The 15,674-nt window shown below is 32.3% G+C and overlaps 2 protein-coding genes across 6 annotated transcripts; one reads left to right on the forward strand and one right to left on the reverse strand.

Annotated features, from left to right (window-relative positions):
• The first annotated feature begins 1,029 nt into the window (after positions 1-1,029).
• On the forward strand, positions 1,030-12,639 carry LOC149490319 (metallophosphoesterase 1-like). 5 transcript variants are annotated; one of them, XM_089703043.1, is made up of 8 exons: positions 1,030-1,083; positions 2,935-3,127; positions 3,204-3,345; positions 3,597-3,763; positions 4,240-4,334; positions 5,722-6,009; positions 6,396-6,538; positions 12,323-12,637. In XM_089703043.1, exons 2-8 carry the CDS (start codon positions 3,013-3,015, stop codon positions 12,339-12,341), a joined length of 969 nt encoding a protein of 322 aa, XP_089559169.1. In that variant the 5' UTR covers positions 1,030-1,083; positions 2,935-3,012; the 3' UTR covers positions 12,342-12,637. The 5 variants fall into 5 exon arrangements, with proteins under 5 accessions (XP_089559169.1, XP_089559149.1, XP_089559156.1 ...); XM_089703023.1 differs by lacking the exon at positions 1,030-1,083 and adding an exon at positions 2,595-2,854 and having other exon boundaries at positions 12,323-12,639; XM_089703030.1 differs by lacking the exon at positions 1,030-1,083 and adding an exon at positions 2,595-2,848 and having other exon boundaries at positions 12,323-12,639.
• Positions 12,640-12,723: 84 nt separating this feature from the next.
• On the reverse strand, positions 12,724-14,734 carry LOC149490320 (cytochrome b5-like). The gene is made up of 3 exons (XM_089703062.1): positions 14,516-14,734; positions 13,592-13,992; positions 12,724-13,381 (listed from the first exon to the last, which is right to left on the reverse strand). The coding sequence occupies exons 2-3, from the start codon at positions 13,874-13,876 to the stop codon at positions 13,196-13,198; spliced, it is 471 nt and encodes a 156-aa protein (XP_089559188.1). The 5' UTR covers positions 13,877-13,992; positions 14,516-14,734; the 3' UTR covers positions 12,724-13,195.
• Positions 14,735-15,674: the final 940 nt, after the last annotated feature.

Raw genomic sequence — 15,674 nt, forward strand, 5'->3', positions numbered from 1 at the left:
ACAAACACTCTGCGTATTCGTAAACCATCGAAAGGACGTCTGCGAGTGCTCCGCTAAAAATGCCGTTTTGCACTGTCAAGTCTTGCAGAAGCAATTCAAACATGTCGAATATTAAAAAAGATGGAATAACCTTTCATTTGTGTATATTTTTTTATTTTTTTAACGTACATTTCTAATTAAATGCAATTTCTAATAATCGTCGATGTTTCGTTTAGCGATATGATCAAGACAAATAATCGAGTCATGTTTACTCGATCATTGATGCGGCCCCACGAGACTATCATGGAAAGAAAATATACAAATTTAATTTTTATGAACTAAGAGATAAAGTTGAATTTAAAACGCGATAATGAACCGCATTCCTTACGAGACTATCTTTTAAAGAAATAAAAATTTAATCTTTATGATCTAAGTTATAAAGTTGAATTTAGAACGCGATATTGAACCGCACTCCCCACGAGACAACTTGGAATGAAATACAAATTTAATCTTTATGAACTTAGGGATAGAGTTGAATTTAAAAACTCGTCACTTAAAAGGTCGTAAATTTTTACGACTTTCGTGACACAAATTATTTTTGTGAATGTGTGATTGTGTTTCAATAGTGTGAGTTACCCTCCCCGCACCAAAATCAGCAGAGAGTTTAGTTAGAACATTTGCCAGCGTACTCCATCCATTACTTAATGATCTAAGATTGTAATATATACTCTAAGACCCGTTGCTTCAATCCATTTATTTTTCACAAGAGGATCTTTCGGAAAACTGAAACAAATTTGCAATAAGTATAGTAAATATTATATTTTAAACCATCGATATACCTAACTAAAATTCATCCCTTTCATCATTAATATTATAGGATTAAAAAATAATTATCATTTTTCTGTTTTCAATAGGTATCGATTTTACCGGTGGAAATATTTTCATTGACACCTTCAACTTTTTTGGTGGTGTTTGCACAGTTCATTATCGATCACGGGGCCATTTTCTGTTTGCATTAGTACGTCACACACGGAGAGTGGTCGAGAGCGGACTGCGCATTGTGGCGAGCAAAGAAGATGATCTATCCTCTATTCGCCACGCGAGGTACATATAGGTAAACCAGAATCTGATGGCAATTAGGGAAATCAAAATTTTGAGTGTGCAACCCTAGGGAAAATGGACTGAACGATTTTGATACTGCGTATTTTTTATTTTGTCCCATATCATTAGTCACATTAAACAAGTGGATAATACTGTATTTAATAATGAGATATCCACGTAATATTATGTAGGTACTTATTACATGTATAATATAATAAGTACCTACATAATAGAAATTACTTTTCTAAAGGTAATACATAATATGTATTATGTATTTACACATACCTATATTTGAATAAATGTATATCATTATGGCATGTGAAAATATGGATGTAATGATAATGCAGATCAAAACTTAGATACTATATTAATTAACGATTGTTTATAATTTTTTATAAAATAAAACAATAATAAAATAAAATCATGTTTATTTTCGTAAGTATTAACACATTATAAAATTGACTTGTACACCTTGGACTTGACAAATAGCCAAGAATGAAAACTCCTGTAATAAGTTTTCATAAAATTATATTTTAATCAACAAACAACATTATTAATTTAAAGTATCAAAACGGGTAAGTCCAACTTAGCAATAAAATCTTTCACGCGCTTTAAAATTGAAAATTGTGATGTGTTTGACCCTTCTTCATCGAATGTTTTTCTATACACATTGTAAACAACACCTCTTGCTTGTGATCGCAGCGGTTTTATCGACATTTCGAAGATTTTGAAGACAAAATCCTAAAAATTAATCATCAACACAATAATTTGACAACTAATTTGATAGTTGTCAAATAAAGTTGCCACATGAAAATCTTTTATTTTTAAAATATAAATATGCCATCAGATTCTGGTATAGATTGTCTAATCTAAAAATGAACGCCCCTCCACTGTGTTTACGCTCACATTCAAAGTACGTGTATAGACGCAATACACACAAATTGGTCTGCCTCATTGGTCGTTCAGTCCTCCAGTCCTGTCCATGCCCGAACGACAGGACCAGTTGGCCAACTAGTGCATAAATGACGCGATGCACGACAGAACGGACGTGTCATTCCGTACATAGCGCGCTCTCCCCGCCATACAATGCTAGGCACCTGAACTGATCGCCCGATTAGTTGACAAATCAGTGCGCGAAAGTCAAAGTTTGCAGTAGAATCGCCGCGCGCACACATATAAAAGTGGTTCAATAATTATTTGTCCTCACACATTGAAACAATTAAGTTTAGTGGAAGGGCGTTCATTTTTAGATTAGACAATCTATAGACCTATACACTCTTTCCTTCTATCTCGATATAGTTCTGTGGTCCTATGCACGTCCTTTGACTAGGTATCACTTCCCTAAATACAATATTCCTAGAAGTATATGTACCCACTAAATAATATTTAAGTATGCCATTCGGTAAAAAATCTTTCTTAAAGATAAGCGACACTATTTTTTAATTTTATTAGAACTTATTTGCCTAGGATTTTTTTAACTGGTATTACCGAGTACGGTAAAAAAAATAAATAGTCATAACAGCGGGTAATTTGACACTAAAATATTTTATTGGATTTTCAAAAATGAACACTTTTATTTTGTTTAAGCTTATCTCAACTAAATAACACATGAAACAATTATATACATAATTTAATTAATTTAATAATGGGTCTAATATATTTTAGTAGGCGTCTTTGTCTTCTTAGAAGAAAAATAATTCCGCGAATTATTTTAGGTTTGCTTTTCATCTACATTTATTGTGAATATCTTATTTATTATGTATCACAGGTACAGGTATGCTCAGAATCTAGTACCATATACTTATAGTATCAACATTCATTATGTATTTCATTTAAAGTTTATACTTTTTTCAGTGTGTTTGGCCGAAACTCGAAAAAAAACAAGCCAAAGATGTGGAACCAGTGTATGCCCTCGTTATTGCAGATATTCATATGTTAGGTTCTCGGAATGGTCATTGGTTAGATAAGTGGAGAAGAGAGTGGCAAATGCATCGTGCATTTCAAACAGCCATGACTCTTCACAGACCAGAATTAGTATTTGTTTTAGGTATATATAAAAAAAAAATAATATGTAATCTATTAATTTATATAAAGCAAGCACTGAATTATACAAACTTTTTCAGGTGATTTATTTGATGAAGGTAAATGGTGCTCACAAAATGAGTTCAATGAGTATGTGGAGAGGTTTCATAATTTATTTGCAACACCTGAGGGTACCACTATGTATACAGTTGTTGGAAATCATGATATTGGTTTTCATTATATGTAATGATAAATATAATTATTACTATTGCACTTCTTTTTTAAATAAACACACACAAAACTTGCACAGAGCTTTATACCATCTGTTTGACCTAATGCACACTAGACAATCTGTATTAATTATTCTACTCTTTGTATAGTTACAACCCATTTATTAATAATTTGCTTAATAAAGTTTTCTTAAGGCATGGGCACATAATATGTATGTGCTAATATACTTTAAATATACATTTCTAAACGAACAATATTTTTAGGATAACTCCACACTTGGCAAAAAGATTTGAGGAACAATTAAATTCTCCGCCTGTGAATTTAGTAAGTTTGCGGGGTAACCATTTTGTTTTGATCAATTCTATGGCTATGGAGGGTGATGGATGCACTCTCTGTTCCAGGGCTGTAGCAGAGATTAACAGAATTTCTGGTAGGTATTTATGTATGCCATAATATATTATGTAGTTTGATAATGTAATGTTGACTTATTCATCATCTGGATGTACAAGTTTGTAACTACAACTTTCAACTTTTTCGATTTATCCAAAGCTAAGCAGTTAAATGCAGAATCTATACTGCTAACATTATAAATGTGTAATGTTTTTATTTTATTAATTTTCAAGTTATACTTTTGAAACTAATCATAAGTGAACAAATGAATGGTACAATAATTTTGAAGTGGATAGAAATGGTGGTGTAATAATAATTTAATTTAGTAAAGTTTAACATATTTATAATTGAGGCAGGTCATGGATTACTTTTGAATCATTATTACTGCCATACAATATATTATTATGAAATTCAAAGATAACTTAATGGTAAATTAATATCATAATGATAGACATTGAACATATGTGTTTCTGATGTCACTTATTAATATTGAATTGAGGTCAATGACATTTAAAGTGTTATTTTTAGATGTATTAAAATGCAGCAGTGGCTCAGCACTTTGTAAAGGAAAAGATAAAGTGCCCAAGTACAGTAGGCCAATATTGATGCAAGTAAGTATGTAATTATAATTATAATATTTTTAATTGAAATTACTATTCTCATGCTTTCTATTAAACTGCATTTACACAATCGTGTTCGTTATTTGCCTCGCTATTGGCAAAACGAAACCATCTTTTTTAGAACTAGTCACTGAGTATGATACAGTTTTTATGGCAACATATAATCAATATAAAAATAAGTACCTAACATTTTATTACATCAATGTTTGGGATTATCATAGATCGAAAAGTACATATAGTTGCATTACGAGAGTAAACTCGCGAGCAGAAAATAAGTTTAATAGTCTGCTTAGAATTTTTCGGGCCACTGGTTAAAAATTAGTAATTAAGTAACTGGTTGAAAATTAAAACCATACGAAAAGGTTCAATATTAAGTGTTTTCTGTAAAATTTTGTACTTTCAATTTCATGTACAAACGCAATGTACAGTAGGTACAATAATTGTAATACATACTATAAATAACTTCAAACATCACTATAAATATTTAAAACGTTTTTTGTATGGGGTAGTCTCTGTGCATCAAAGAAAACAAAAAAAAGCAACCAAAACATGAACTTTATATTTATTTTCGTTATGTTAAAAATATATATAAATGGCACTTATTATAACTTGGCCGGTTTTCGACCTGATTTCCCTAGTACATAATAATTAAAGTTCACAATTATAAATTGATACGCTATACAGATGTTTTTGTTTTTAATCGTCGGTTAAGTATCTTGTCGGTGAAATCGGATCTCAATGATTGATTATTATCATTGACATTTAAGGTCATCTAGCGCCCTAGCGGCCTAATAGATGCAAAAAGATGTTTCATAGTTTCAAAATATAATATCGATGCTTATTTTTAATATAGGTCATAGGATTTTAGAAATAAGAAACAAGAAAAAATTTTTTAACACAAAATTAAATATTTATGCATAAAAATAGGTCGCCAAACATGTAAAATCTTCGTTCCTATTACATTCCGTCTTAATATCGAAGGAGTGATAAGTTTTAAAATTATTTAATTTTTGTGAAGGAATGAAAAAAATTTTTTTTTAAGTACGTTTTTAATTAAATATTTTTATGTATGTAACTTAGATCGTAGCACCCCTAATTGTTTATCGCACAATTTTGACCGTTATTTTGGATGCAGAATATTATGATTTCCAAACTTACATTCTAGATGTTGTACCTAGCCTAGATGTAAAACTTGCAAGTAGGTATAACATTGACAACAAGAAGTCGCGAGGTAGCCGAGCGAGTTTTTATAAACCTCAAATATTGTGCGATTTACATTTAGGGTTGCTAACAGTAACTTTAAAGTGATATCGAAATAAATAATCCTTGCTTGTTACGTTATATATGCGGATAAAGGTGGATGAATAATGCATTTCAGCATTACCCGCTGTACAGGGAATCAGATAATATTTGCACAGAGCCCGACGCAGCGCCCTTACCGCTGAGGAATAATCTATTCGAGGAGCGTTGGGATTGTTTATCCAAGGAATCGACGGAATATTTAATAGAGAGCTTGTTGCCTCGTGTGGTGTTTGGTGCGCACACACACCACAGCTGTTTGGTGCGACACAGCTTCGTACCACGCCCTGATCATAAGATAGAGTTCATTGAATACACCGTGCCTTCCTTTTCCTGGAGGAATCGATTGGACCCTAAGTACTATTTGGTTAGTCTGTTTGTGTTTTGTGTCTGATGAACTTTGAAATATAATTAAGACCCCATATCACAAATTAAGTTTGGGTATTTATTCTGCTAGATATTTCTGTTAAATTTTATTAAAATAGTTTTTTATTGAAAACGTTACTAGTTCAGGAAATATTAATGTGTAAAATGAGAAATATTAACGTTCCTTTTTTGTCAGTTTAATTACCTACCAACGGTACAGTTATTTATTTGTTTATTTTTATTTAGTTACAAATAACTCATAATTTTACGATTGATATCATCTTTAGAATTCCTGTTTTTTAACTCATTAAAAGCAATGTAACATAACCTATTCAACAAGGTCCAAACCAAGGGTCGCGGTTGTAACGTACACGGTATGTATTACAGCTGACCGTAACCCCGGACGAGGTGAGGGTGGCCAAGTGCGGGTTGCCGCAAGAATCCACGATACAGATCACGGCCGTGGTGCTTCTGTTGATGTTAGCTGCGTATGTACGCTGGTGTTGGAGGCGGAGGTCTTTTAGACATATGTAAGTAGTTTTATTAGCTTTTAACATATGGTTGTACTGAGAAAAAACTGAAATAATTTGGAAAATCCAAAAGTGCACGCCTCATAATTTTTTTTTAATAAATATTTATTAATTATTATTTTTGTTTATTTAATAACAATTAAACCACATCGAATCAGACCCTGAAAAATGAAAGGGTTCTATTCCTGAGCATACTCAAGCGTAAGAGAAAAAAAAAGACTCGATTAGTAAAGTATTTCGGTCGCTATCGTGTTAACAAGAAAAAGGATCCGCACATACAGACACACGGACGTCCAAGACAGAACTTTTTTAAACTGTTTTTTAACTAGTTTAAATAACAAAAATGACATCAAAAATATCATGAACGTTAAAAATAGTGTTTTTTCTTAATATGTGTGTGTATGTATTATCTTACAAGTGCAATGTATGATACATAAAGACATTTTAAGTTTGAAAAATCAGATGTTTTGCGCGAAGTGACAGTAGTACCCACCTCAACGCTTCGCTTATGAGGCGTGCAATATGTGTAAAAAAATAAAGTGCATCTGGGTAATTCTGAATGACGGTACCTACATTCCAACATGTGAATTTAATACGTAAATATGATTGAAATAAAAATTATATTATTATCAAACCTTTATATTTTTATACAATACCTTCACTTACTTAGGTATATAGTTAAACCTCGGCTCTGATGTTGACAATTTTCCGAAATTTCCCCGCATCCGTACTTTCCCGATGCACTTACATGATGCATCGGTATTTGACTTACGATTTAAATATATACGTCGATTACGAATATTTAAAGTTATCTTCTTATAAGGATAATCGCTAGTAATTATATTATCATTTCATAATAATTTAGAAAATATTTTTATGACATATTTTGATCCATGACTAAGCCAACAGTTAAAGCGCTAATTGATTTTGTCTGCGTCGCTATGAAATTATTTGGTGATAGAATGAATGTAATAAAAAAGCGATTAATTATATAATATCAAATTATTATTTTTCCATTTCATAATATGTACAGGTACCTACTTCACGATTTGGACAACATTTAAATGCAAATAAAACTATTTTAGGCTTGGCGTAATTATAAGTTTGACAAAAACAAGTAGCCTATGTTTGACCATGATTTCTGGATTATTTTAATTCAAAATATCATTGATATCGGTCCTTATTGGTGTAGCCGCGAAGTGACCGGTATTATAGACGGACGGACATTCGGATTATCAATATTAGTAGTTATATATATTTAACATACTAATATTATAAATATGCGAAAGTAACTCTGTCTGTCTGTTCCACAATCACGCCTAAACTACTGAACGAATTTGCATGAAATTTGGTATGGAGATATTTTGATACCCGAGAAAGGACATAGGCTACCTTTTATTGCGAAATATGTACCACGGGCGAAGCCGGGGCGGACCTCTAGTAGTTATATATATTTAAAATTTAAATAAAGCTTCATAAATTAAAGATTTTACGACTGTTATCTATTATTACCTAGTTATTGAAATTTGAAACCCACTCGCGATTTTTTTATGTGTTAAATATAGGTACTAGTTTTAAAATTTCAATTGACATAAAACAACGCGAACATAGATTTATTATTTGTACTACTGATATGATTTATGAATGTGTTATTACTAACTTGGAAGTTAAAAATCGCATTATGTAGGTACATAATATTTATTTACCCTACAAGTAATGAAAATGAAAATAATTGATACAAAAGTATAACGAATACAACAAACAATTATACTTGGCATTTATAGACTACTCAAAGGCGTTCGACAGCCTCGACAGGCACCACTACATTTGGCGGAGCCTTGAACAACAAGGCGTCCAGAGTAGTTATATAGAATTGCTTAACAGTTTGTACGCATCTAGCAAAGCCTGCATTAAACTGGAATCAACAGGAGAGCCATTTCCTGTTGAAAAGGGCGTGCGCCAAGGCGACCCTCTCTCTCCTACGTTATTTAACGCTGCACTCGAGCACTTAACTGGGACCACTTAGGCGTGAACATTAATGGAGCTCACCTAAATCACCTAAGATTCGCCGAAAAAGCAGGGGTCGCCAAGTTAGAAGATGGGAAGATGACTTGAAACAGACTGCGGGACCATTTTGGATGAGAGTAGCAAGGGACAGGTCACATTGGAAAGAATTGGAGGAGGCCTATGCCAAAAGGCACACCGAACTTAGGGACCCCTTGTAACCCTATGTTTAGGAATAAAAGGCTATATTATTAATGAAAATGAAAGAAATAAATAGATTTATTATTTATGTTCTTGAAATAAGTAGTAAAGAAACAATTATTACTAAACTTTATTATTGTTACGAATTTCCATTGCCCAGTGCGGAGTGAACCCACTGAATTCCACTGTGTTCAGTCGAGCCCTTTTCAGCGGTCGCGGTGGGATCGCGCATCTAAGTTCAAATCAACGGACTTCAACCACTCGAATTGTTGACTTAATATTGTGAAATATATATCCAAAATAAAAATATATTTGATTTCAAAATAGGGGATCAAAATAACTCATTTATTTAAGAAGGCTATTTATGTCTCAATTTTATTTTTGTCAGAGATTTTAAAGATAAAATCGAACGAGACGTTATTAAGTATACTTTTTATGGATCAGGTACTGAAATAATCCAAAGAGAATGGTAAATATACAATATCAATTATTTATGGCCCTAATGAAGCACATTGAAGAATATTAATACGTTACAGAAAGTTTACAAGCGCCAAAGTAATAGCAAAGGTGATTTCAAATTAAATTTTGTTTTTTCCGTTCATAACTTTGTAGAATTAAGCTGATACGTTATCTGCGGGTTGGCCAGTTACGTGCAGGTCGGAGGTGAAATCCGTGCACAGTTGAGAGACACAACTATTAAATCGGATGATTAAGTAAAATAACAATATGATGACAAATATGTATCTTTTGCTTCGTTTACGCTTCGGCTTCTCCATGACTTGCAATACATATGTCGTGGCCATATCGTAGATTTGCTCATTTCATGAAATGCTTGATCATTTCACGAAATGTTCGCATTTCATAAAATGGTTGAATGTCTATTGGCCATATCATGATGTGGTTCGAGCAGATCAATAATAATAAGAAATCGTTTCTCGATATGGGCAACTAAAAGCGTGTTTTTTTTCATGAAATGATCAAAATTATTTGATCATATCGTAAAGTAGTTACATTAATCATTGGTAGAGGCGCTGCAAGCGCTGTGTTTATGTGTGAAGACTGAAGACGGCGGCCGCTGGCGAAAATTTTATTATTCGCAGTTAAAAACTTTATAATTCGTTTAATTACAATATTATGAAGAAAGTCATGACTTTCGAGTACTATGGAAACTGCGGATATCTTATATAACTATATTTAGGTATAATATCCTACTATATTACTATGCCGCTCTGTTATAAATTATATTATATTGTTAATCGTTTTTTGGTCCCGCAGGACAGGCTTCGCCTAGTGCGGGAACCAATGAATCTCATAATTATATTAATATCAAATTATTAAATTAATTAATATTGTGAAATACACCATATTGTAATAATCCTGTCTTGTTAAATAAAGGAATTATTATTATTATTTATTTATTAGATATATTTTTTAAATATTTTATGCACTCCGTATATTTTATACGATCTGGCCAAATGTGGATGACAAAATCATGAAACGTTGACGATTCAACGATCTGGTCAAACTATGTTGGCTACATCATGAAATGCGACCATTTCGTGAAATGATCAATCATTTCATTAAATGAGCAAATCTACGATATGGCCACGACACATACTTATTAAGCACGACACATACAGTTGTACCGTATATTTTTTTATGTGAAGAATGATGTTATTAATAAAAATAAATATTTTTGTCACAATCTTTCTCTAGCAGGCTGGTTTACGAAGAAACAATTACTCCAAATAAGTTTTAAACTTTATTAAAACAATTGGTCTATACGTACTCTATAGTTCCTGCTAAGATTGATATCCTTGAGGAAAACGTATATAAAATACACATTACCTATGTACTTTGGTCTTGGGAAACCGGATTTCCACCACACCTTCTGTCTCATTTATCTAGATCATGCAATATGTTTATTATATTTAAAAGTAAACGTTTTTAGTCTCACATATAGAGTTTAGTTTTCGATAGCCGTACAATCATGAAATCTACACGTGATGTTTGAAGACATGGGCCTTCTAATCATTTTATTTGTTAACTTTGTTATGTACATATAACACGCCTTAATTATTAGAGGATGCATTGGGCCACCCAAGAAGGACTTGCACCTGTTAGCAATTGCGACATCGCGCACACCTGCGATTCCAGAGAGTGTTGCGGCAATCATCGCCACCGCGACGCTGTAGCTGCCCCGCCGAGGACGACGAGCACTCTTTGTTCCAACATTGAACGGGAGGGACGTAGTTTAAGTTAGGAATAATTTATAATGTAATTTTTTTACAATAAATTATTAATAAGTAAATTTCGTTTTTTTTTGCGCCTTCGCGGGTCGGTCAATATAATTACTTCACAACTCTTTTCATATTTTATTATTATGTTATATTATGAACTTTATCATTTAAATCCAATTATTGAAACAATATCCTAAAACTTTCGACTAAAAATGTTAGTTTCAAAGTATTTTAGGTTCTTATCACGCGTGCAGTTGAATGCGTATCTTAATGCTTCACTATTACACACGTACGTAACGTTTGCATTAGTTGCGGTAGGTCTGACTGAAAAGCCAATTCGTTCTTCAGTCGTATTAAAAAGCTTTAGAATAAATGTAGAGCTATAGACTAAACAAATGCATTAATAATGATAAAAGTGTCGTTAGGTTGTTGAATGTCAAGAATGTTTTCTTAGGTATATGACCCAACATATATATAAGTACTTAATTAAGATGGCGGATACCTGTATAAGATGAATTTATCTTGGTGGACATCTAGTAGCCGAAGTGTCTGGTAATTTGACAAGAGATAATACGCAAAGCGTGAATCACCTTCAAATAGTCATACGTTGTGCGAAGAGTAACAAAGTTGACATTTTTTATTTAAATCTATCAAGGCTAAAGGGGTAACTGAGCATTTCATATGATACGACGAAAAAAAAACTTTTGAAGAAAAATATCACTTTTGGCCTGCCTCAAAAAATATTGGTGATATCGTTACTTCTTATATGTTTCCAAAATATTTCTTGGCAACCCAAACCAAATCAAAAACCTTAAATTGGATAAGCGATTAGTAGGTATGAGACAAATGCTCAACCATATTATTCGACATAGGAACATTCGTTAAACAACACAACTAATATGTCGGTAAAATAATAGGTTCTAAATTCGGTTAAATCCAGCAATATGCATGCATCGCTGCATAATTTTGACAGATATGAAGAGGTGAAATCGGTATACATCTGAGTTATGTTTCATGATCAAAGAAACTAATTGTATCTTTCCGATTACTTCGCATGCTTTGAAGTACATGAGTTTAATATTATTATTATTGCATCTGGTAATTTTGCTTCATCAGGTGTTTAGGATTAACAAGTAATTATTGTTGGTGGTTAGATACTTCTCCAGTAATAATATTTAATTAGAGGTAACCAATTAGTAACTTATCTACTTAAAGTTAATTAGTAGAATTTTATCAATAATTTAAATAATTGGTATAACCTTCTAAAGATTTGGTAGCCATATAGTTTAGCCATGTTAAGAAATGGTCAAGAAATAAATAGTTTTCTTTTTTGTTTCAGGTCCGATAAGAAAGTATGAACAGAAGAGATACTGGATGTTTACAAGGTATAAAGCTTATATTGCTTCCAATTTACTCTCAATCTCATATGTATTTTTAAAGAAAAACGTGTTATTTTAACTAGGTATTTATCAATATTGATCATAACACGTCCAAAATACATGTCGATACTTTTATTGAGTGAAATGTTATTTTTCTGTAAACCAATATATTTGTTTATATTATATTGTTTAGCTTTATCTTATTAAGGAAAATTAAAATGCAGCTTTACGTCATGTAAGTTTACGAAATAAAGCTTAACATATTATCCATGACTTATTTCTATTAAATCACGCAGTCGACTATGTCAGATAAATAGGGTATCGTCAGAGGTTCGGAAATAAAGATAATTAAAGAATCGTAATCAGTAGAAAACGTTTATTGTAAAGTACATATAACTAGAAATAATAATAGGAACTTGTGCCACATACTTTATAGTATCTAGCAAAAATATATACTCAGTTTAATACTGTAGTGAAGTCTTACAACTAATCTATTTAAATGCACAAAGGATACAATCATTTGTGAACATTGAAAAACTTCCTAGTTAATACTTCTAAAAAGTCTCTCCACACGCTTATCAAAACTTATGTCGCCGCAATCAGCGAGGTTAACTCAATATTCACATCTACAATAATAATAATTTAGCTTTTAAGGTTATTACACTAATATCTTATGCCGTTATGACCTAGCCTATGACTTGCGAAAAATAACTTATTATCAACGAGCACATTAGCACTTGTGCGGGCTTGTTCTCTTGCGTACAAGAACCCTAAATAATGTTCACTATAATAGAGCACATAGCAGATAATGTTAATGTTCAATGTGATATTGTTTATTCGGGGATATCACTAAGCCGCATTCCTCCTGGGCGTCGGTACATGCGTTCATGCATGGGCAACTCTCCCATAAGGAATCTGTCCAGAGCCTTGGTGGCTATTTTCGAATGCCCTGAACTTCGGAAGGCAGTGCTCGCATCTTGGCCGGCATACTCCAACATTATATCGGCGCCACCAGGATGCTAAAAATAAAATTCTAGGTTAGGTATTGATGAAAGTTACATTCTTCATTGCTTTGGTCTTCGACTACTTTGAATGCCTACTAGTAAATTTTAAAGCTTAAATAATATAATCTTTTGGCATACTAAAATTGATTTATATTTGGGAATTCAATTTGATTATATTAGAAATCTAAACTAAAGAATAATAATGTATTTTAAATTGATGCTAACCTCGTCGAGGAATGTTGATATATCGTAGACGCGGTCGTAGATAACGACCCAGCAGTCTTGCATGGTGTCGTGTAGAGAGACTTCAGCGAGTGAAATGACTCGGTCTTTCGCCTCGGGGGTGCCTGGCTCTATTCTGTCTGACCATTTTGGTTTAGCCTCTACACTCCATGGGTTAACTAGTCGTAAGGCTGCCATGGTTAATGCCATCATATCGAAGTCATTAGAGTCTGGTTTTATATCAATCGCGCCCATATTCACTTCGGGTGGCGTTTGTACAGACGTCATCGTGCTTCTTTTGTCTTTATACTTTTAAGTAAAGGTAATCCGTAATCTTCTTTTCACTTTTCAAGTGATTATAGTTTCTTAAATACGTTTAATTTTATATTAAGCTGTTCTTACAACTGAAAAAAATAAACACAATTTATTAAAATTTAATTTCATAAAATTTCAAACTTTATTAAAAATATTGGATGTTGAAATTTTTTTTACCAAATTTGTGTTATTATTGAAATTACATAAAAAATAATTTGATTTGAATATATTATATATTTTTTAATATCTTCAAATATAGTTGCCAGATATTTGGACATCATTAGTATATTTTTGTAAGTTCAATATACTGGAAGTTTTAAGTTATCACATCAATTTAACGAATTACTGCGATAGTCGAAATCATCGCGAACAATTGTTGACGCAATTTATAGGCTTTAAAGATAACTAAAGGTCACTTGTATGACCTGCAAAATATTAAATACATATTTAGTTTTGGATATTATTGAAATTATTTTCTAGAATAAAATTCACAAAAAGTATAAAAAAATTATTTTATGTTACAATTTAGATTCATCAATCATCATCGAAAATGCGTTTATAACATTAACTTTACACTGACTTAATGAAAAGTATAGATGGCAAAATATTTACCTTATAATAATCAATGCGTATAATCGCAGCTATATGCGTTATCTCTGCTGATGTTCGAAGTCCGGAGAATTACTGTCACAACAATTATCACTATGCCACCACTGATCGTAAACAAGATTGAGAGTAAATAATTCAGGTAAATGCATGAGAGCGTAGATCATTGCCACAAGCTAATATCGACTGATCATCTATAACATTCAATTGATGAATGAATTGGGTAGCCGTGTTGCGATATTTATATAGCTGGCGGTTCGCTGGGCACGCGCCGGGGTCTGATGTAATCGGTGAGGCGGCTTGCGCCGGCTGCGGCGTGCTGCTGCGATACGCATACATGCGATGCCAACCTGCGATTTTTTCAATTTTCAGCAAATTCCAAAAACAAAGGACGAGGTTCTATGTTCGTCTGTATTTTTTTGGGCTTACGATTTTTTTCAAAAAATGTTCAGGTCAATTGCAGCATCCGGAGGTGTTCAGATTAATAATTATCCTTATTATTCAGATATTAAGCTCTTCGTTCATATTAAGTTTTTATTCGGGGTCCGTTACTTAACACACTTGAAGGCTGTTACCGCTATGTTGTGGTTATTTTCGTCCACAATTTTGAGAAAATTATTTTTGGATCTTATAATGCGGTTGTCGTTACTTTCGTTCAGGATATGGAAGTTAATTTTGAATTTTTGCAATAGGTAGGTAATTCAAATTAGACTCATTCCAGTGACGTAGAGTTTCTTTCACTGGAATTATTTCACGTTATTAGATTAAGCAACTAAATATCGTGGTAGATATTATAATTTAGTAAAAAGAATAACAATAACAGATACATAAAACATACCTATATAAAAACTCGTAAATAAAATCCAACAAAAAAAAAATACCTGTTGATGAAATAATATGATGTAATTTTACCATTGAGTTTCGGAAGCGTATGGAAATTGATTGATTATCATTTTTTAATGCACCTAGCGTCGGTATACCTTGACGATGTTGACGATCATGTTTCAGAGACATTTTACTCGACTATTCAAGAATATTAATATATAATTTTCTTTCATTCATTTTAAAAATAATGTAGGTAGGTATATGTTCGTGGAATATACCTTAATAGCTCGTTTATAAATCAATAAAATACAGAGACTTTTATATCTTTTAAATAACGTTG

This window comes from Colias philodice, chromosome 2, assembly GCF_061535455.1.
Source record: "Colias philodice isolate Cphi_HAF_F1 chromosome 2, ilColPhil1 Martin Lab GWU primary, whole genome shotgun sequence".
NCBI classification, from domain to species: Eukaryota; Metazoa; Arthropoda; class Insecta; order Lepidoptera; family Pieridae; genus Colias; species Colias philodice.